Source organism: Mytilus edulis, chromosome 7, assembly GCF_963676685.1.
Source record: "Mytilus edulis chromosome 7, xbMytEdul2.2, whole genome shotgun sequence".
Taxonomy (NCBI): Eukaryota; Metazoa; Mollusca; class Bivalvia; order Mytilida; family Mytilidae; genus Mytilus; species Mytilus edulis.
In genome coordinates, this window is record NC_092350.1 from 71721874 (window position 1) to 71746408 (window position 24535).

Here is a 24535-nt window from a genome sequence, read left to right on the forward strand (position 1 = left end):
TGTAAATCCTAAAAATAATACTTTAAAATGCATGATATCTCGATTTGAATCTTCAAAAGACTCGATAGAACCTTGCAGACCCAGAACCACATACTACAAGTAATGTACTGCTGTTTTTGTCAAAAAAGACACCTTCCAGATCATTTCCTTAATTTTCCACAGGCAGTTATGAAAACTGTTTTGATTTTTCACCGTCAGAAGATACTATATGTAAAGATCTATTATGGAAATTTGAGGCAATATATCTTCCGTAAGTGTCAACTGTTACACCACAATCAGCCACGTCAAACCTCCATACTTCTCTTCCGTTTGAATCGTAGCATGCTATGAATCTGTTTAAACATGTGTAACAAAATCTATCGTTATAAGTAGATAGATAGCATTCGTCACTTGGAACATCTACTGGTATCGTTCTGGTGAGGTTTCCGCCTAAATCAAACTTCATTACTCCTGTCGTTGTAACGAGAGCATAAAGTTTTGCATTGTAAAAAGATAACCCAAAGCACGATTTACTTACATTCAACTTTTGTTTCACTACGCCATCATCAATATTTACTATGTTTATTGTTTTATCGTCACAACAGGTAACAGCAAAGGTATTGGTGCTTATCACAGCTAATCCAAAAGGAAATTTACCGACGCTTATTGACTTCGAAAACTTTCCATCACAAGTATATACTAGTACCGTACTTGTTTCGTTATTTGCAAAGACCATTCTACCATCATTGACAATAACGCATTCTCTAATATCTGGTCCTCCTTTAAGGGAAATCTCGCGTAGCATTACCAGTTCTGTCTGTTCAATATCTTTGACTGTAGTTATCTGTGCTCTTTGCTGCTTCCATGATCCTGCTGTCTGGTACGGCTTTCGGACAACCTGTATCATACCAAATTGTTTCAGGTCGAATAACAAACGTTTTAGTTGTGGATCAGTAGATAATTCTAGAAGATATTCTTTAGATTCATCCTGGTCACATAAAGTTGAAATCAATAGATATAGGAAGATGTGGTGTGAGTGCCAATGAGACAACTCTGCATACAAATAACAATCCAAAAAGTAAACCATTATAGGTTAAAGTACGGCCTTCAACACGGAGCCTTAGCTCACACCGAACAACAAGCTATAAAGGGCCCCAAAATTACTAGTGTAAAACCATTCGAACGGGTAAACCAACGGTCTAATCTATATAAACAAAACAAGAAACGAGAAACACTTCTTGTCTTGTTCTTTACGCACCTGTTCACCTAGAACTTTTGTTGCTAAAAAGACTTTAACATCGGATAATGTTTCTTTTATTTGATGGATTGTTTTTCCAAGACTCTTTATTTTTGCTCGGTTTTGCTTTAAGTTGTCAAGACAATTGTATATATTGGATATATTTTTGTAGAGTATATAGCCTAGCTCATTTAACAAATCCGATTCTATACTATCTAGATGCGTATTTATCTGTTTTCTAATAAATTGTATTTCCCTTGAAATGTTTTTTTTTTTTGGTGTTTTATTGTATTAATATTTCGTTGTCGGTGATTTGTAAGTTCGTCTACAAAGTTATCAAGCTCCCTAATCCCCTTTTCACTTAAATAATTGATATATGTAGTAGTGTTTTGTTGAACCAATAATTGCAATTTTATCACATCTTCTTGTTTGTGTTTTTTTTTTATATTTAGAAAAAAACATGTTGATGAAGAAAAAAAACAATAGATTTGAAATATATTTCTTAAATAATATTGAGTAATGGTATGGCAAGATGTTGCTTCCCAAAATAGTATAGTATTTAGAACTGAAAAGAAGCTGTATTTAACTTCCTTCTGAAAAGGTTTAATTCAAAGCGAAATAAAACATCACAGGACCATTAGTTCTCTTCTAAATATTGTTTTGTGTTTTTCCTTTTAGATATTTAAACATTTATACTTTTAATTATTTGTTTAGTTTTTTTTTCATTTGGTTCTTAGTAAAACAAAAGGGATGATTTTTTGTATAACAATGCATTAGTAATATAATATTGTTACATTAAATGTATATCACTTTAAAGAAACATACTATATAGTAAATGAAACAGTCACTTTAAAACGTAGACGAACTATAACTATATTTCAAATATTAAAATGTTTTAACTTTACATTCTTTTATCTTTTAAAATCTGTTTTTATATTCAAGCCACAAAGTACTGAAATTAACATATTTGTTACCGTGGAAATGAATGTTAAATGTTCAGCAATAAATCGCAATAATGAATTCCATTGTGTATCAGCAATAGTTTGCTATAATACACTAACAAGACTAATCGAACTAAATACTGACTCGTAAATTAATTGATTTAATTTATAATAACAAAATTGATTTGCATGTTGATATAGATGATGTTCAACGATCTTATAACAGTCTTATCTTGAAAACCTAGTACATTCAATTTTCGTGTAGTGTGGTGTGAACGCATATTTTATGAATATGTATTGTCAATTACTTTGTCATTCGTCAATGTAAAAAGTATAACAGGAACATCGAGTTTTAAGGCAAATTCATAAAAGAATGACAAAATCTAACGCTACTTATCAACAGAAGGAGTGAAAAATAACGCCATTTCCTGACTTTGCAAAGTCATTTTCAAACAAAAACGACAACCAAAATTATATCAATGTTTGTGCTTTTCTTGTACATATAGGTCACATGCTATGATGTGATGATCAAGATAATAAAAGCTATTGTAAATGGGTTTTGTCAAACTCCTCTAATGGTTTACTACAAAGCATTACCATCTGATTTTAGGCTACAATTAAACTATAATAAATAGTACTAACTTTTTTCCACCGTTTTCAGTATCAAAAGATCAAAAATCGCCTTCAAACTAGTTTCACCCCGTAACATTCTGAATGTGCCTGTCCCAAGTCAGGAGCCTGTAATTCAGTGGATGTCGTTTGTTGTTGTTTTTCGTTCATAATTTTGTACATAAATAAGACCGTTATTTTTACTACTTTTAATCGTTTTACATTTGTCTTTTCAAGGCCTTTTATAGCTGACTATGCAAAATGAGCTTTGTTCATTGTTCAAGACCGTTCGGTACAAATAGTTGTTAATATCTTTGTCATTTGCGGTCTTGTGGAGAGTTATCTCATTGGTAATCGTACTGTATCTTCTTTTTATATCCCTATCAGATTATCAAATAAAGTTCTGAGATGACGTCTTCACTACAGCAAATTTTATAATTGCACATGTATCTGTTGTAAACAATATAATTACCATAAACACATATCTTATTTCGTATTTCTTTAGCAAATCCATTAAATCACAATTTTAATCACCCTTTTTTCTTAAATATATGCAAGAACTTTGACTAACATCTAGTGATGTACCATGATCACATTAACAAATGATCAAGTAAGACAAGCTTTTTTTAGCTTATACTTGTGTATGTAATTCTAAACAATTAATCATTCTCGAGACCATTCCATTATCACTTGGGTAAAGCTGATGACCGTAACAGCATTCACGGTCATTCTATTGACTCCAAGATGTCGGATGAAACATTAGGTCAGTTTCTGTATTGTCTGTTTAAGTGTTTCTTTATCATTTTCTTTACAAAGCATACAGTGGTACGATGTAAATTTATAAAAGATTCACACAGAAATCACAAATTATTACCGAGCAATATGTATGAAACAGGAAATTGGATTTGAAAAAAACGCTAAGTTGACCGTAAATCATAATCGAGATAACCGTAACAGGATCAGAGATTCATAGCAAGGATGGTCGTAATTGCTTAAAAGATTACCGTAATTCGTAAAGGATGACCGTATTTATAAAGGATGGCCGTAATTTATAAAGGATGACCATAACTTTTTATTTTGTTTTCAATTTTTTACATCACTGGGTCGATACCTCTGTTGGTTTACTATCAGTCCCCGGGAGTATCATCAGTTCAGTAGTCAGTTTAATTAAGAAATAACAAGACGTTTCCATAATTCTTGAAAGTTTAAATACTTTGAACTATTGCAAATGCTAAATTTATAACTGCAAATGATAACTGAATAAGTGCAAATGGTATTTCAAGTAGTGCAAATGCTATAACTATTAGTGCAAATGCTATAACTATTAGTGCAAATGCTATAACTATTAGTGCAAATGCTATAACTATTAGTGCAAATGCTAGACTTATTAGTCCAAATGCTAGACTTATTAGTCCAAATGTTACATTTAGGATGGCAAATGCACCATAATATACTTTTGAGACTTTTGATACGTAAGTATTCAGCATTTGCTACAAATAAAGGTAAAATACCTGTTGCTATAAAAATAACAGCATTGCAGTATTTATTATAGCTTTTGCACTAATTAAATATATAGCATTTTCAGTATTTGATATAGCATTTGCAATTAAAGATTTAGCATTTGCAAGAAAATATACTTTTGACCCTTTTGATACGCCATACAATACATATACTGACCTACTTTTTTTTATCTGACATCTTGCGTCATCAAAGTGAGAGGGTTAGCGCTATAAAACCAGGTTTAATCCACCATTTTCTACATTTGAAAATGCCTGTACCAAATCAGGAATATGACAGTTCTTGTCCATTCGTTTTTGATGCGTTTTGTTATTTGATTTGGCCATGTGATTATGGACTTTCCGAATTGATTTTCCTCTACGTTCAGTATTTTTGTGATTTTACTTTTTGCATTGGGACGAACGTGAATGAAGTTACTGTCATCAGCTTTACCCCAGTGACTATGTTTAAAGGAAGTTATTATTTGCATAGGTGACAACAGTAGCAATTATAGGAACCGGTGCATTACGTTTGCACGCATTACCATTACACTTGTGCGAAAAAATCATTACGATTGCGCACTACTTTTGGTTACAAATCCGCGCATTTATTTGACATGTAATTAATAGTTATCCCACGATGACGCGGTGTGTCAGAGTAAGATCACCCCTATGGCCGGAGGCCAGAGGGTGATCTAACACTGAGACACCTAGTCCGAGTGGGATAACTATTTTACATCCCAGCTGTTTTAGATTAGACGAAAAAACATTTACAATTCATAAAATCTAGTTTAGAACGCCACACAACCATTATAATACACTTTATACTTTACTAAATGATTTATACCCTTTTTGACCCCCGAACACGATGAGTAGATATCAAACAATGTCAACTCGCCCCACTGGCCAATCAGGCCAACCTATATTGCCACTTTATGAAAAAAAATTGCCCCACCTTTGTCTACCGACTCGTCCCACTTTTGAAAAAGTGTAAAATCAAACTGAACAATCACTGACAACCCACGTATTAACGAAAAGGGTTTAAACCCCCCTGAATATAGGTCTGGCAATTCGCCCCACTTATAAAAAACATCTTGCTTCCTTTAAGTATGTTAAATTACTAATAGTTCGTATTCAGTCGTCCTGCTGTAGTGGTTGTGTCGTGGCTTGATATGCTAAAGGTCTTGAGTTCGAATCCCAGCATATATGGTACACTGGATTTTTTCTACGTGAATTTTGATAGATAGTCTTTTTCGTATAATTGTATATATAATTATAAGTTTTATAGTGGATTTGACATTTCCGCCAAAATGTTACAGAACAAAGCAAAGCATGCATAACAAAGAAACTCAAACTAGGGTGATCTGGTAGGCGTGATCCGGCAGGATAGGCCCGTTTTATCATGCACAAGAATAATGTCAATAAACACAAAACTGCATGGATGCTCATAATAAAACTTTCATTATAGTGAGCATGAAATGATCCCGGGCGGCCGTTTGTATACAGTACGCACGGATTCTGCTGATGGAAAATAAGGACTCCATGCTTGTACTTTGACGCAACTTGACAAGTTTTTCATTTAAATTATTTACTTATTTAAAAGCAATCTCTATTCGGTGAAACACTATTCACTCTGATACATTCACAGTGAAGTAACATGTATAACGGGATTATCATGATCACTTTACATTCTGTTTTAGAATTCAATATGAAAAAATTATAAATAATAATTTATAGTTAAGATGTATTATGAACATTATAGTCATGTTTATATTCTTACATAATTTTTTTTAGTTAAATTACATTTATTTTTATCTGAGTTTACCTGTCAAATAAATGCACAAAACTGTAATCAATTACTGCGCGCAAACGTAAAACTGTTTAATCCCCAAATTCTTAATTTTTCAACACAATTGGATGTAAATAAATGAGTAAAACACATTTAACACCGCAGCTTTTTTAATGTACTATTTGGTTCCGGACTTTTAGGAGCAGGGTGAAGAAGAACGTGAGTTACATAATTTACGTGATAAAATTTGTTCATCACAAACATTTTCCACAAAATTTATCGCTTTAGTTACACAAATAAACAACATTCATCTGTCAACGTTCGTTTCTAAGTAAACAAGTGGCACACGTCATCTGTTTTGTTAATTTTGCCGACTAGTCCTCTGTTACTTCATAATATGTATGACATTTAAATCAATGGTTTCAAATAAAATATACAACATTGAAATAAAAAAAAATGTTTGCTTTTCGGATTTTAAAAATAAAGCAATTGATCTGTCTAAGATATCACATGTATATTTTGCTTACCTTGAACTGGCCAACTTTTCGGAGGAATACCGGAAACCAAAAGCAAAATGGAGTTCGTCGACAGGGAAGTATATATCACTGGGGTAAAGCTGATGACCGTAACGGCATTCACGGTCATCCCAAGATGTCGGATGAAAAATAAGGTCAGTATCTGTATTGTGTGTTAAAGTTTTTCTATATCATTTTCTTTACAAAGTATACATTGATACGATGTAAATTTATAAAAGATTCACACAGAAATCACAAATTACTACCGAAAAATGTTCAGGAAACGCGAAATTCAATTTGAAAAAATCGCTAAGATGTCCGTAAATCATTATCAAAATATTTTCAAGATGACCGTAATATAAAACAAGGATGACCGTGATTGGTAAACAAATGACCGTAACTTGTAAAAGATGACCGTAATTTGTAAAGAATGACTGTAATTTATAAAGGATGATCGTAACTTTTAAATGATGACCCTCAATTCTAAGAATATTCGTATTTTTTTCATAGCTTTTTGTTGTGTTTATCTCAATAGGGGCTTAGTTAGCGGATATAAACATGTTTCATCAACTTATTTTTAACTATTTGCCGTATATTGAGTTCATGACAATGATAGTAAATTGCAAATTTCTCGTAAACAATGAAATATTTATTGATAACGACTTTAAAATTTTAATACAAATTGACAGAGATACGACGAAAAGTTGAAGAAACAAGAATGTGTCCCTCTGAGGTGTCTCTAGTACATGCCTCATCTACACTATAATTTTCTGTGATCAGTGGACCGTTAAAATGGGGAAAAAACTGTAATTTGGCATTATGATTAGAAAGATCATATCGTAGAAAACATGTGTACTAAGTTTCAAGTTGATTGGACTTCAATGTCATCAAAAACTTTCTCGACCAAAAACTTTAACCTGAGGTGGGACAGATGGACGAGCAGACGGACAGACGAACAAACGAACGGACGCACAGACCAGAAAACATAATGCCCATGAATGGAGCATAAAAAACACTAATCAAACATATGAATATCCGGTAATCGAGCCTGTGTGTATGGTTCCAGAGGAAGCAGATTAAAATCTTAGTTTGTCTTTATATATGAATAACATTGCTGTATATACAAATTGACAAGGTTCCCCTCAGTGGTGGATCCAAGGGTTGGAACCCCCTTTTTATATACCGATCAGTGCATTTGAATGGGGACACATAGTTTGAACCCCCTTTACCCTGGGTTGGGACCCCCCTTTTTTGAAAATGGCTTAATCTGCCCCTGCCACTTGTGATACGCTATACGCACAAGACTATTTTAAGGATCTATTTTGCTGGAGCTCGCCTTCACTAGTTTGATCGTAGTATTTTAAAAACAGGTTCTGTTATTTTACTTGCAAGACAAAATAGAAGACAAATCAAAGACGATATAATGTCAATGGGTGTACATCCATTGGCATTTTTAAAAAAGTGCATTTATTATATGCCATTACAAGGAATTCTAGAAAAAATAGGATAATATTCTCATATAAATACGTTTTATATCAACACCATTAATCATTTGATACAAAAAAAGTAGCTATACAAATACGGATATTTCTAAGAATTGACGACCATCCTTTAAAATTACGGTCATTATTTAGAAATTACGGTCATCCTTTACAAATTACGGTCATCTTTTAACCAATTACGGTCACCCTTGTTATGAATTGCTGATTCTGTTACGGTCATCTCGATTGTGATTTACGGTCATCTTGGCGATTTTTTTTAATCGAATTTCCTGTTTCATGCACATTTCTCGGAAGTAATTTGTAATTTCCGTGTGAATCTTTTATAAATTTACATCGTATCAATGTCTCCTTTGTAAAGAAAATGATATAGAAACACTGTAACAGACAATACAGATACTGACCTATTTTTTCATCCGATATCTTGGGATGACCGTGAATACATCTGCTGACACAGGTAATGTATGGTTAAATGAATTTTAAAATACAATGCAGTTGATATCCTTTCACTATTTGAATAATTATTTCTAATACAGCAAAAATACTTCAATCTGATTGGTTAATTACCCCGGTGTAAATAACACCGACCCTTGTTTAATCCGGAATCAATAGTATTAATAACGCTTCTACACTAGCATTCTCGTAATCAGAAGACTAAACATCAAATAAATAATGAAATAGTTTCTAAACTATTTTAAAACGATTAAAAAGGTAACAATAAAAAACGTCTACGGCAGCCAACAACATTAAGAGAAATAGAAAAGCCAATAAAAAAAATGCAATGCTTTTCGGAGTACACTTCTGTGATCAGCATAACAAAATTCAATCAAAATACAAACAAAAAATTAGTTCGTATTGTGGAAAATCTGTACCAGCATATGTGTTTTCAGAAAATTGTATTTTAAAAAGTATGCTAATTTTCATTGTTATTAACACATGTTATATCAGTACTACAAACTTAATCTTGAACTCTATCCTCCTTTTTAAAATGTTTCAAAATTTAAATATGACGTCACTTTGTGCGTCGATCTTTTTGGCTAACTTATAATACGTTGTTCGACTGTAATGTGCTGATTAAAGTTGTTTTACGTATTCGTTTTTATGCTGTAGTTAGTCACCGATTCGGTGTTAACATATATATCTATTGTATAGTCATTTTTATAAATTTGCTGTTTACTGTATGAATTATTTTAAATACCAAGGATTTTACCTTCGCCGTATTTAGTAGTGTCAAGGGAAAGTTAATGTTTTATAAATACCGTGCTAACGTTATAATGCAACTGTCTCTCTCTTTTGTTTTGTGGGTAAAGCCTAAAAATGCACTTCAAACTGACAAAAAGTATAAAGCATATCAAGTATATGTAGAATTTAAACTAGATCAAAACCCTAATGGATTGTTCAATATGATTTGATACGTTGCACAAATCATTAAAACGTTAAATATGTGGTTTGAGAACTCAGTTATTGTTCTTTCATTTTTGTTGTCTGCAAATGAAGTCCCAGTGCGATTAGTATATAACTTACAGATTATTTTATACACTTTCTATTAGTAATGATTTTTTTATTCCAGGCATAGATATAATCTTAGCCGTATTTGGCATATTTTTTCGGGTCCTCAATGCTCTTGTAATTGTTTGGCTTTATAACTATTTTTATCTGAGCGTCACTGATGAGTCTTAAGTAGACAAAACGCGCGTCTGACGTATTAAAAATATATAAATATATAAATATAGTTATGAGCCTGATACCTTTTATAACTATTAACACCACTGGGTCAATGCCACTGCTGGTGGACGTTTCATCCGCGAGGGTATCACCAGCCCAGTAGTCAACACCTCGGAGTTGATATGAATATCAATTATATGGTCATTTTTATAAATTTCCTTAATACAAAAGTATGAATTTTTCAAAATATATAGGATTTTCTTATATCAGGCAAAGTTGTTATTTGGATGAAGAGTTCTTATTGGCACTCATACCACATCTTCCTATATCTATAACTTTTTGGAATTTTGGTTTCTCAATAATGCTCTTCCTCTTTGTACTTGTCTGGCTTTATAACTATTTTTATCTGAGCGTCACTGATGAGTCTTATGTAGACGAAACGCGCGTCTGGCGTATTTAATTATAAGCCTGGTACCCATGATTACTATCTAAATCAAAAGGCCGATACAACAACTTGTGAAAGTTTATTTCCTGGGTGCAATAAAAGCCCTGTTTTCAGCAAAGGAGTAGATCCAGTAAGACCCCTTTTTGGCCCCAAATTATAGCAGTTTTAAAAATTGTTAAAATGTAATATTTTAGTTATTTATTGGAAAGTAAAATGCTTCTGTCACATAAATATGGGCTGTTTTTGACAATACAATGCACATATATCGGGTATTAGTACTATTAAGTCATGCTAAATTACTGAAATCTTCACAATTCTAGCATTTTATTAAAATTTTATACGGTTTTATACGGTAAAACGAAAGTGGTCACATTCGTGTTCATCCTTAATATTGAAATGTAAGTTGTATTGGATGATAATACATAACATAAAATTATGAAGGTTGAAGATGAACACGGATGCGACCACTTCTATTTTTGACAAAAACCATCTAAAAAGTTACATTTTTCGGCATATTTTGTAGATTTTTTATATTTCAGCTTGAATCGGATCGTTTTTAATGACTAAATCAGTTAAAATCGTTCACATAAACTAATTGAATCAAATGAAATAGACACTAAAGTGTTTAAAAAGTGGTCAAAATCTTTCGTCAGATGAACCTGAAATTTGAGGCAAAAATCGGTCCTTACCGGACCTACTCCTTTGTGTAATTATGATTCATTTATTGTCGTAAGTTTATGTTTCTCTTAATCATATTCAACGTCGAAACAATTAAGACATCCAATTCTGTTTTCTGAGAATAAATGATGCAACACAACGCGCCTATATATTTTACCTAGTATGTCTGTTTTGTTCACGCATCGGTGTAAATATAAGGGAATTTGATGCGACTGTCATACAAGTGAGAGGTTTAGTGCTATAAAACAAGGTTTAATCCACCATTTTCTACATTTGAAAATGCCTCTACCAAGTCAGGAATATGACAGTTGTTTTCCTTTCTTTTCAAGTAATAAGCAAGCAAATCAGATGCAAGCTTACTACTAATGAACTTTTATTGACTTTCGTACAGTTAAAATAAATACGTGTTGATGAATTGCTCTCAATTATTTTGAATCTCCTTTATAAGATGCGTAAATTATATGTGTCATACAATTAATTGTTGTTCCAATTAAAATTTAAAATTTTTGTTAAATATCTGTTAACGTTTATCACAGAATCATGAGAACGGTGTTAACCTACGTTTGTACTTTTCTTCTATGTCTTTATCTAATTCTAAGTGCAAATTTTTTTTAGCATAGCACTTCACCAATAAACTTAAATATAATTCAAGGGAGCGTTTTTTTTTTTTTTTTTTTTTTTTTTTTTTTTTTTTTTTTACTTCAACATGTAAAAACATTAAAAGGAATTTCAACGGATAGTGTAAATATGAATGACATGTTCAAGGTTTTCTGAAAAGTTGTATATACAGTGGAAATTCAATGATGAAACACACATAGGATCAAGGGTTGGTGTATTGATATGTGTTTAAATTTTGTGTTTCTCCAATGCCTTTGTTTGTCATTGCGTCTTTTTCTGTTGTCAAGGTCTTGTCTGTACTTATCCAGTAAAAGACAGTTCGTGGATCTAAGAATCAAAGAAAATCTAAACGTTTTTAAAATGTCATATTTATTTGCTATCATTTATAAAAGAGGGACGAAAGATACCAGAGCTCATAAATCGAAAATAAACTGACAACGCCTCGCTAAAAAAAAAAGAAGACAAACAGACAAATAATAGAACACATGACACAACATAGAAAACTAAAAACTGAGTAACACGAACCCCACCAAAAACTAGAGGTGATCTCAGGTACTCCGGAGGGTAAGCAGATCCTGCTCCACATGTGGCACCCGTCGTGTTGCTTATGTTATAACAAATCCGGTAAATAGTCTAATTCTGTAGGTCATGTTATAAAATGTGCTGATTAAATTGTCATGTGACAATATTATATCTCAATCTAAACTGGATTCCTACTTATATTTGTCATTGAAAGATAAACAGTCGGAAAGATTATAGGTTTGTATGCTATCATTTGTTTTCCTTTAATTTTCACATATGTTGTTTAATGTAACATTTTTTAACCACTTGAATTTATTACAATGTATAATTTTGATTAAAAAACCACAAAGCGATGTTGCAGTCCTGGGTTGTTCTCATAGAATTACCTTCAAAAGACATGGCAACACAGTATGAAGGGAAAGATAATGTTTTATTAGTAGCGGTCTTATGTTTTTCTCTCTGTTTTGATGACGTCAACCCTATCAATGCAATTGAAATGGACTATATAAAAGTATAAAACATATTCTATAATCAAGTATATGTAGAATATCAACTAGAGCAAAACCCTTAGAGATTAATATGATTCCATACGTTGCACAAATGCTTTAAACATTACAATTTATAAGATTTAATATATGTATATGGTCCAAGAACTCATTTATTGTCCTTTAATTTTTGTTGTCTTCAAATTAAGTCACTAGTGCGGTTAGTATATAACTCACAGATTATTTTCAAACATCCTCCATTTCTTTTACAATTCTTTATATTTTATGCATAAAATATTAAGTGAGTAGAAGAAATGTCCCGTTAAAGAACTTGTGTTATGAATTTTAAGGTAAAGTAGTGATTTTGTCCAGTTCAAATAGTTGAACAATAAGTATGTCTGAAACTGTCAAACTGAATAATATGCCCTCCTTGACAAACAATTGTCAATATTTGAGACAAACATAATGTGTTTTTCTTAATTTGAAATCATCTTAAAGAATCGCACTACGACATCAGTGTTCTCTGTTGATATATTTATTCTTTATAATTCTTCGGCCATATATGAAATTTGAGCATTCAATACTGTACAGTTTGTCAATTTCCTTTGGTGACTAGAATGAAATTGAGAATGGTAATGGGAAATGTGTCAAAGAGCCAATAACCCGACCAAATAGCCGAAAGCCACCAATTCGTCTTTAACACTGCAATGCGTTTCCGCCTCCGGGGGCTTCAAAAATGTGGACTGTTTCAGGAAAAATGGACGTCTCACTAAACTCGAATGCACATACATGAACTAAAAATAAAGTACTTACAAGATTTACAAACGCCAGAGGCTCCTGGCCTGAAACTGACACAACAATTCGGAGGGTTTAATCATATTTGGTGAGATATCAACCCTCCTTTTATACCTGAAGCCAATGTAAAATTACAAAAAAACAGCGATACGAAAAGTAATCCCCAATTTTATAAAAGTCCGAGTTCCATGTCAGTCAAGGTAACAATTTCAAGAAACTAAGCAAATAGACAATAAAACATCAAATTAATTAAGAAAGAACTACAAGCAGTTACTGACATGCCAGCTCAAGACCTCAATTAAACTGATTGAAAGTTATGTCTTTACCATGTCAAAATCAAGCACAATCCCTCCAAGAAAGGTTTTAGTATCATGCTTTAAAACATATTACAGAGGAACATAACTGTATCATGCCAACAACTGATTTTTAAAATAAATTTATTGATTTCCGATGCAGAGACCCCATGAGTTAATCAATATTTATACCAAAGTATACCATCTTAAATTACCTGCAAACAGTATCGTAACTTAGTTAGTTACATTTGGTTAGCTTTAGAGGTGAATGCCGACAAATTTGTACTTTGTATAGAAATCTACCAGCAGCTGTATCGGCCAAGTGCGAAAATGAATTTAGCCCTTTCTGATGAAATTTGTGTAATGAAATGGTCAATAAACATAGGGTATAATGACCATTTGAAAAAGTAACATGATACGAAAATTGTATGTCATTAAAACCAGACACCTACATGGCAGTTTATCTTATTTGATCTATTTAAACTTATTAAAGTAGAGTTCATTTGCTTATCGAAGATCTGAATACTTGACCTATTTTCAAGTCATATCTTATGCGAAATGGTCTATATTTTCTGTTGTCTATCTCTTACGTTCATTTTATATCCGCGCCATATATAATAAAGCTATTTTCTTTCCTTCGTTGATTTTTAAGATACGTTCATCTATCTTTTTGTCTATTTTTTTTTTTATATATATAATTACACTCAACAAGATTCAAAGGGGGTGTAGTGACAAGATAATCCCTAACCTGCAGGTTTCCATTCATAATAAGCGTCAGTCTGGAATTTCGTCAGCACTTGGCAATAGTCAAATTAATGTCTTTTCCTCTTGTTCATTTAACAGTTTCTATTATATTAATTTACTATTTTAAACACTCCGAGCGATTTGGAGATACACAAACTTGACTGATTACAGACCTTGATGTCAAACTGTTTGATATTTAATGTCCGATGATGCAATTTCATTGATATGCATATACTGCAAATCTCTTGTACTATTGTTTTTATTTTAAAAAAAATATGGCATTGTTATTTCTACTTAACAAATGACTTACTTTGTCAGTAACAACACCTTCAATTGTTTCTATATTCATATCCTGGTGCATCTAACAAAAGATGTTGTATTAAAGTGTGATCTCATCAATATTACCGTAAGCGATAGAAGATGACATTTTGGTTCGATCTTAATAATCGAAATTACCATTGATAACCAATATTTATACGCTCAAGGTCATTTTTATCGAAATTGTATTGATACTGTTATATACAAGTAGTTCGTGACAATGATATGTTTTTTTTATTATTATTTCAGTTTACTAGTTAATGATTTCAATTGAATTCTCGCAAAACCAAAGAGAAAAGGTAGACAGTAAGACCGATAGGTACTTTTTATGTAAATTAGGCATGCGGTATGATTGACAATGAGACAACTCTATACCAAAGTTAAGATAAAGTGGATATGGCAATCAAAGGCAACCCTACCGTATAGTCGGCTATAAAAGGCTCGGATGTGAAAATATGAAATACTTCAATCGAGATAGCTTACGTTCAAATTTCTAACCAAAAAGGACAGAAATGAACCAACAACAACCCCATCAATTCATTTAACTAAATTCAGAAGTGTAAAATATAAAACAAATAAATTAAATATCCTTCAATATTTAAGCCTTGAACGTAAAAATCAGATTATATTCCGCATTTCTTTAATTTTTCAGATGCTTGCTTCTGTCAAATTTCTAATCAAACTTTACGATGACATATTTGATTTACTTTAAACAGCAAGATGGCTACAAATACATCTAAATGTGTTATGTGTGACCAACAACATAAAACGCCATCGTCCGAATACTGGTGTATGGAATGTAAGGAGTCACTTTGTTCTAGCTGTAAAGAACGCCACAGTCTATCAAAGGAACGAGGTGTTCACACCATCGCACCTTTATCACAATTCGTACCTACTATCGTATCTGATTTACAACAGTTGTGTATCGATCACAATGAAACCTACCAACATTATTGTATAAAACACGAATGTCTTATCTGTTACAAATGCATTACGAAACACGGAAAATGCGATCAGGTTATCCCCCTCGAAAAAGTTGTAAGCAATGTTAAAACATCTGAGCTTTTTCGAGATTTAGAACAAAGTTTAAAAGATGCACTTGAAAACATAAGACACATTCGTGAAGGTAGAGAGAACAACTTCAAATCTTTTCAAACCCAGAAGAGAAAGATTTCAATGGAAATCAAAAAAATCAAAGCGCAGATCAATCAACATCTCGACAAATTGGGAGAGGATTTCATAAAAGAACTGAAAAAAGTACATCATAATATTAATGATGAGATTCAGTTAATAATCGCTTCTTTAAAAGACCAAGAAAAAGAGATGGAACATTGCGACAGGACTTTACAGTACATGAAGAGGTTTGCCTCCGATCTCCAAACCTTCCTCGGTATGAGGGAAATTCAGTCGAAGGTCACCGATACCGAAACGCGTCTCAGGTCAATGATTGCAAATGAAAGTTTAGACAATGTTGGCATGAAATTTGAATTGGATGATAAGATGCAGGACATTCTTTCATCTGTTAAGACATTCGGTTCAATTTCGGTTACGAAAAGTCCATCTGCTGAAACCAATATGTTTAATAAAAAGACAAGACAAGCTCAGATATCAGTACCTTACAGAATGCAATCAATTAAGAACCTTTCAGTTGATTTCAAACAGACGTTAGACACGTCATGTGAATGGCTTCGAGGATGCTCTATAACTCGAAAGGGTGTGTTTCTTTTCACGAATTACTTTAATTCCTACAAAAAGCTTATAGCAGTCAACACTCAAGGCAAAACTGAATATACCATCCAGCTTTCCGATCCATACAATGCTTTTGATGTAGAATGTATGGATGAGAATACAGTGGCAGTGACAACTGGCAAGTCATATAAATTAACCCAACTCACTGGCATCAGTATTGTTGATCTAACCAAAAGAAAAGTAACAAAGTTCATTAACTTACCTGGTTTTCCATATGGTATAACATACGACGGTAAATCATTCATATGCTGTGTAGAAGACAAAGATTTACATGTGGTATCATGTTCAGACTACAGCATTACAACAATACCAAATACTACACTACCTCGAAATTCTTACGTCTCATCACGTGCAGGCATGATTTTTTTTACAAATCCGGATTCAAATAAAATATCTTGCTGTTTATATGATGGAACTGCCGTTTGGGAGTTTAATAGAGGAAATTTGCTGCACACACCACGTGGAATCACTGTTGACGACAAAGGAAATGTTTTCGTTGTTGGACAGGACTCGTGTAATTGCATTGTCATATCGCCTGATAGAAAACAGTACAAAGAAATTCTAACCAGGAAAAGTGGTCTCAGTTCACCTAGTTCAATTTTCTTTAACAGGATAAAGAAACAACTTTTAGTCACAAATAATTCGTCCATTGCAAATGTTTATAACATTTCATATTTTTAAAAACGTTATCACCTTTATAAAGCCCTCAGGTAAAATTCACAAAAGATGGATTGGTCCTTTTGGCGTGTTAAATATTTATCATCCCGGCCTGGTTTGCGGTTGGCTTTTTTGTGTTTGGGCGCTTTGGATGTACGGAAATTATGAAATTATTTCGATAATTCTATATATTCCTTGAAATAAAGTTTGGTTTCACTACAAAAGAGGGGCAAAAAATACCAAAAGAACAGTCAAACTCATAAATCGAAAATATACTGACAACGGAATAGCCAAAAACGAAAAAGATAAACAGACAAACAATAGTACACAAGAAACAACATAGAAAACTAAAGACTGATCAACATGAACCCCACCTAAAACTGGGGGTGACATCAGGTGTTCCGGAAGGGTAAGCAGATCCTGCTCCACATGTGGCACCCCTTGTGTTGCTCTGGTTATTACTAATTCGTCTAATTACTAAAAGTCTAATTCAGTAGGTCACATTCATGAAAAGGGAACGGGATTGTTTTTACGAAGTAAAAACATATCCGATTTCATCAGTGAAACGGTTATTCCATAACGGTCAAGCAACTCGTGATGGCGTCTGTAAAATGTATGAAGGATCATTTCAACTTCACCATATGGAACTCTTGGTTTAATAGTTTCCTTATGCATGTTGTAAGCAGCAATTCTCTATCAAAACATGTCGTAAAAGAAATAAAAACTTGACCAGAGCTAATATAGTATTGTGTTTGTATCTGCCTTTAGTTATGTGATCATCTCTAGGTGGCTTTCCAAAGAAGTCATGATATGGAATACAAGCGCGGGAATATCGTATCAATTGGGAAATTTATACTCCGTATACAGCCGCTGCTGGTATGTTGCTGCATAGAAATGGAAAGTTCAAAATGTGGAGGCTGAAATCATCTCGTTTGTCGTACAGTTTTGTTTTCAACCGACCTTCACTGTCAATTTCAAGATGTTAGTCAAGATATGAGGCATATTTAATTATATCTGTTGTATCCTTTATCTCTAGTTAGATGGGATAGATGCGTTCAACATTGTCACCAAATTTGATTATTATTTTTAGTAAAAGAACATCATCTATATAGCGGAAATTAAAGTTAAGGGATATTGCTAGCTTCTTATTATTTATCCTAAGAATTTCCTGTATGAAGTCAGCCTCATAATAATAAAGAAACAAGTCGGCAAGAAGAGGGGCACAATTGGTTCCCATTGGAAATGCCGACAGTCTGCTGAAAAACACGTCCACCAAACGTAACAAATATGTTGTCAATCAGAAAATCAAGCATCTTGATAATGTCTGTTTCAGGGAATTTTTTGTTTGAATCAGTGTGACCCTCAAAAAAAATACTTGTATCTACGTTGGCCATTCTTTTTTATGAAACAAAGCAATACCAACTCTTTCAATTTGTCTTTTAGTTTGGAATGGGGAATACTTGTGTAAAATACTGGTGACTAATGTCGTTTGCATTGAGGTTAATGTCTGATCTATAGCCGCATATTTGTCTGTTTAGTATTCCTTTTGTTTCACCGACGTATACCAATCGGCACTAATCTGTAGACATTTATAGATTTACAATTCAGATCATCGTTACTTCTAGTAAAATAAGACTGTTTAGTTAAATTGCTAGTGAATTGAGAATCTGGTATCAAATTTCACAACTTTTGCAGCCTTTGGCTTCACATTTACTAAATAGGCAGAAAATAATAATTTTATCTTTATAGTCGACCGCAAGCAATAAAAATAAACGAAAAACAACTCCAGAATACACTACACAGATACTAGGTGACCTGCCGTATTAGACTATTTCCCAGATTTGTAATAACATGAGTAACACGATGGGTGCCACATGTTGAACAGGATCTGCTTATCCATCCGGAGCACCTGAGATCACCTCCAGTTTGTGGTGTGGTTCGTGTTGCTTTAGTCTTTAGTTTTCTATGATGCGTCTTCTGTACTATTATTTGTCTGTTTGTCTTTTTTCGTTTTTATCCATGGCGTTGTCTGTGAGTTTGACTCTTCCTCTGAATCTTTCGTCCCTCTTTTATACTATCAATTAAACAACAAAAATCCCACCAACAAAAATTTGTTCCAAACAGGTCCAGAATTCCTGTTCTACTTCAAAAGTTTGTTTAAAAAAGAAAAAAACTTTCAAATCAACATTGATTTAATGTTTCAAGAGTGACACAAAAACGAGAACATTCCTGTTCAGAATTATTTGAACAAAAAAAATGCATTCTGCGAGAACTTTGTGATAAATCAGACATATAAACCATTGTAGCTTTGTAACAAGTATTCTTATGTTGTGCTTTAACCCCACTGTCCATGTGGGGTGTAGTTTAGGGGACCACAAACATGATTACCTCTGCCTTCTTTGTGTGCCTGTTCAAGTCAGGAGTCTGTAATTAATGGTAAGTCATTTGTTCCTGTTTTTCACATTTGTTTTTCTGTTTTGTACATAAACCAGGTTGTAGGTTTTTAAGTTTTAGTTGATTAACATTTATTCTTTCCAGGTATTTTACATAGGCATTGGTATGTAGTAATGGTTTAGTTCATTGTTGAAGGCCGTACTATGACCTTAAATGATTACTTCCTGGTCAATTGGTCTCTTTGGAGAGTTGAAACATTGGCAATCAAACCTCATCTTCTTATTTCATAAATTCTATAATGATTATAGAAAATGCCTTTTTACAGCATGTTTTTATCAGTTTCACTGTCATTCCAGTTCAAGCAAACAATTGTGATAACAAACAGCATGCAAAATAATAAATATCAAGTCATATATGATTCTTATAATTTTATTTACATATATATGTTACAACAAAAGATTTATACTATTAACATTATCATTATGACCTACATATATCTGTCACTTTTGTTGTAAATGTCCTTTTTAATAGTAAATACCAATGATTAGTGTAACGGAAAGAACTAGTCTGACCTGAATTAGTTGTGATTAATAATCAATGACCATAGTATTTAAAAAGATATGTACAATTTGAAGTGACATGACAAATGACTACAAAATATGAAACAATGTTTAACTAATCAGAAATAATAAGAGACTATACAAAGTCTTTTTCATATGTAATAATCCTCTGAATCAGTGATTGGAAATCATGAAAATTGAAAACCTCATAAATTCTGCACTGGTCACAATATTACACATAATCATTGTCTTTTGGGTGACCATTTCAACAAGATATAAATTACCCTTTATAAAGCAAGCCTTTAGTATCAACTTTTGCAAGGCCCCTTTAAAGAGAGTAAAAGATCATTTTATCTTTTCATAAGTATGCAGTACCATGAAATTTCCAAATAAATTTATTATAAACATAAGATAAATCCATATTAAAAATACTGTTGACTGTTTGTTATCTGAGGTTTTCAATTCTGTATTATTAAAATTTATAGCCTCTTTTCTCTATTTTTTTTTCTCATAATGCAAAGGAAAATATTTAAAATTACAAAATAACGATCTATATACATTAAAAGAAATCATCTCTGATCTTTCTTTTCAATGAACACATAGTCAAAAACGTATATACATTAATACTGAAAGCTCCTTTTAGTCTGAATATCTTCTAGTATGTGTTGTAGTTCTTCATCTTCAAATCTACCCTCCAAACTGAAATAGAAATAGAAAGCTTATATAGTACTGTATGTTCATACAAATATGATTGCTACTCTTGTTTTGACATTTTTGTCAGATGTTTTGGAATCCTCTGGTTTTATACTTGTAATGTCATTTACCAAAAAATCTCCTGTTCTTATCATAATTCTAATAAATATAGTTTAAAAAACTATTTTTCAAAATGTTATAAAAAGCTTGTTATATTCATAGTTTTTGAAAGAAAAAAGGTACCAATGTTAAATGTTTGAAAAGCCTCTAATAAAGACTCATTTCTTCCAAACTAATTGCATTATATTTAGCAATGGAATACAGGGAGGTAACTCCAATTCTAAATATTACTTTCAACAGTACTTTTATACGAACAGACTAGATTCAAACATCATGCACAATTTATATAATTTTTTGAAAAGAATGATTATATACATCATATTGTCACTTGAATATCTGAGTAAACATGGTATATATTTCATTAAAAAAATTCTTGAAAGGTTCATAGGTTCAAGATGCATAATTTTTTTTTTTTGTATATCAAAAGAAGTGAAACTAGAGGCTCTAAAGAGCCAGTGGTGCTCACCTTGCTCTATGCACATATCATAAACGAAGGACACAGATGGATTCATGACAAAGTTGTGTTTTGGTGATGGTGATGTGTTTGTAGATGTGATCTTACTTTACAGAAAATTCTTGCTGCTTACAATTATCTCTATCTATAATGAACTTGGCCCAGTTGTTAAAATATTTTATAATAATATTCAAGATAATAACCAAAATGCAAAATTTTCTAAAAATAACCAATTCAGGGGCAGCAACCCAATAATGCACTGCCTGGTTGGTCTGAAAATTTCAGGGAAGATAGACCTTGACCTAACGAACAAATTTTAACTGTCAGACTTGCTGTAAATGCTTTGGTTTCTGAGATATGAGCCAAAAACTGCATTTTACCCTGTGTACTATTTTTAGCCATGTCAGCCATCTTGGTTTGAAAGCGGGTCATCGGACACATTTTTCAAACAAGATACCCTAATGATGATTGTGGACAAGTTTGGTTAAAATTATCTTAGTAGTTTCCGAGGAGAAGATTTTTGTAAAAGACTATTTTGTAAAAGACCATTTTGGTCATGTTGACTTTTTTGTAGATCTTACTCTGCTGAACATCATTGCTGTTTACAGTTTATCTCTATCTATAATAATATTCAAGATAATAACCAAAAACGGCAAAATTTCCTTAAAATTACCAATTCAGGGGCTGAAACCCAACAACAGGTTGTCCGATTCATCTGAAAATTTTAGGGCAGGAAGATCTTGACATGATAAACAATTTTACTCTAAATGCTTTGTTTTCAGAAATATTAGCCAAAATCTACATTTTACCCCTATGTTCTATTTTTAGCCATGGCAGCCATCTTGCTTGGTTTTTCAGGTCACTTGACACATTTTTTAATCTAGATACCCCAATGATGATTGTGGCCAAGTTTGGTTAAATTTGGCCCAGTAGTTTCAGAGAAGAAGATTTTTGTAAAAGTTAACGACGACGGTGGACAAGGGACACCAAGTGATGAAAAAAACTCACTTGGCCCTTTGGCACATACAGGTTTTGATTGCATCAATGCTAACTAAACCCAAATGATAAAAGTTTGGTTATGAATAATATATAAAAGAAGCATGTTATACATACCTTGGTATGAGAGACTTGGCTTCTTCAGCATTATCAGGACACAAGTTTGCCAGAGCTGCCAACTCAAACTTGTGTAACTTCTTCTGCATCAACAAACTGAAACAAAACATACAGATATGCAGAAACAACATATGTTTTACACAAATAATGAAAGATACTGTTTGACCTTTAAATAATGTAAGCATCTATTTGGATTCAATTTATTTGAGAAAATCATGATCAATATTTCTTCTTGTTGATGTCCAGTCAAGCAAAGAAACCATTAGAAGCAGAATATGTATTGTATACTAAATACTAATTAATTATATTTTCTTTTTTTTGGGGGGGGGGGGGGGGGGGGGAGGAGGGTTTTTCCAGCCCAAGACCACAATTAATGATCCCTCTTTTCGTTGTCCACGAATATAGTTCCCTTTAATTATAGTGTATTTTTTTCTTTATTTTTTTTCTTTCCCTTTCTCATACATTTCTTAGTTTTTCTGGGGTGTGATATTTACAGTTTTCGGAACATCTCTTGACTTGTCCATAGGGGTATGGATGTGTATTGGCTAAATTTGTAAAATACAGAGGAGCAATCTTTCTGAATGTTGGATATATTTTTGGACTAGAACTGTACTTTACACACACACAAAAATTGACAAAAAGATTTGGTGCATTTTTTTTAATGAAACAAAACGTTATAAAGAACTGATAGAGAATTTAATTGTGGTCTGTGGTCTACATTTACAACTTATTTAGAAAGGTGACAAGAATCTCATGAAAATGACAGAAAACTAGGTTTCCTTACATGAATACATGTAAATGTCAGTATTAAAGCAAATGAAGGATCATAAACGCTGAACAGCAAAAGTCTAGGTTTTCAAAAGTGACAATAGTTTAGAAATGATCATAACAAAATTTGAAAAGAAATTTTTATGCAGATACTGAAGATTTTTTTCACAGAAACAATCCAGCTGCTTTATTAATAAACCAAGGATCATTGACCCTGAACATAAAATATTTCATCCATTAGGCCAAAAAAAAATATATGTCTGTTTCCTGTTCCCGACCGACCCTGACTCAAAACCCCGACCCTAGAATTTTTTTCTTTAAATTCCCGAAAAAAAATCGAGAAGTCAATTATAGCTTCTTTAAAGAGATTAACTCATTTTGGGGTACAGAACTCTAACCAAACATGACATTGAACAGACAGCAAATCTGACAAGGAGTGCAAATAAAATTTTTAAAAAATTTTTTTTTTTTAAAATCCAGACCTACCGACCCTGATTTATTTGACTTGGCAGCAGGAAACAGACATATATTTTTTTTTGGCCTTATCTAACCAAAATGTAATTCGACATTCACTTACATGCTATGGTTTGTTTGGGAAATTAAAGATGTTGTAGTAAATGTAGTATTGTTATGTTTTCAGTTTAATTTTCAAACGTTATGTTTTTCTGTCAGCCATGTCAGAGTTTAAATCTCTAAAACATAATGTTTTTGGTCCCTACTTTAATCTCTCAAATGAAATGTTATGATCAAAGTATTAACTGTTAAATTCCAACGTTTTATTATTTCCTTTTTTTTGGATTCCATAAACCCGTAGTCCACCTACCTTCTTACTGCAGTGATAGTCTCTCTGTTTTTAAACTTTGAGAATCGACTAGTGTAATTTAATGTCTTCATAAACACTTCTGATAATTCTTGTTCTTCTTCTGCACTTTCATTCTGTTGTTTCCTGTGTTATAGAGCATATTTAGATAAATACAGAATAATAGGTAGTTTCGTTTTTGATACTGACTATATCATGTGGAATATCTAGACGAGCCTGTTAGGGCGAGTTAAGATATTCCACATGATATAGTCAGTATCAAAAACGACACTACCTATTATTCTGTTTATCGGTAATTATGACGTCACACAATGTATTGCCTAATATTTTCAGTGATACAGCCAGTACGTTGATACTCGAAAATATTAGGCAGTAAGATCAAAGGGAAAATATACTAGTTACCGATAATTAAAGATCTTTTAAAAATTGTATTACTGTTCAGGTTGTAAAAAAATGTATACCATTAATAGAAATTATATCAGTCAGAAATCAAAACATTAACATCTTCTATCATCAATAATTTCTTTTCCTCACATGAATTTGATCAACAATTTTCTCCAAATAATTCTAAAAAGTTGT

The 24535-nt window shown here is 32.5% G+C and overlaps 2 protein-coding genes across 2 annotated transcripts in view; one reads left to right on the plus strand and one right to left on the minus strand.

The window, feature by feature from the left end:
- The first annotated feature begins 15348 nt into the window (after positions 1 to 15348).
- Positions 15349 to 17058, plus strand: LOC139483395 (uncharacterized). The gene has a single exon (XM_071267414.1). The coding sequence runs from the start codon at positions 15349 to 15351 to the stop codon at positions 17056 to 17058; it is 1710 nt and encodes a 569-aa protein (XP_071123515.1).
- Positions 17059 to 19843: 2785 nt separating this feature from the next.
- LOC139482135 (DNA-directed RNA polymerase II subunit RPB4-like) overlaps positions 19844 to 24535 on the minus strand; it is a gene marked incomplete in the record, with an annotated part of 6586 nt that continues 1894 nt past the window's right edge. The window contains 3 exon segments of the mRNA XM_071265822.1: positions 19844 to 20687; positions 22369 to 22464; positions 23960 to 24082. Of these exon segments, the coding sequence (XP_071121923.1) occupies positions 20609 to 20687; positions 22369 to 22464; positions 23960 to 24082 (298 nt within the window).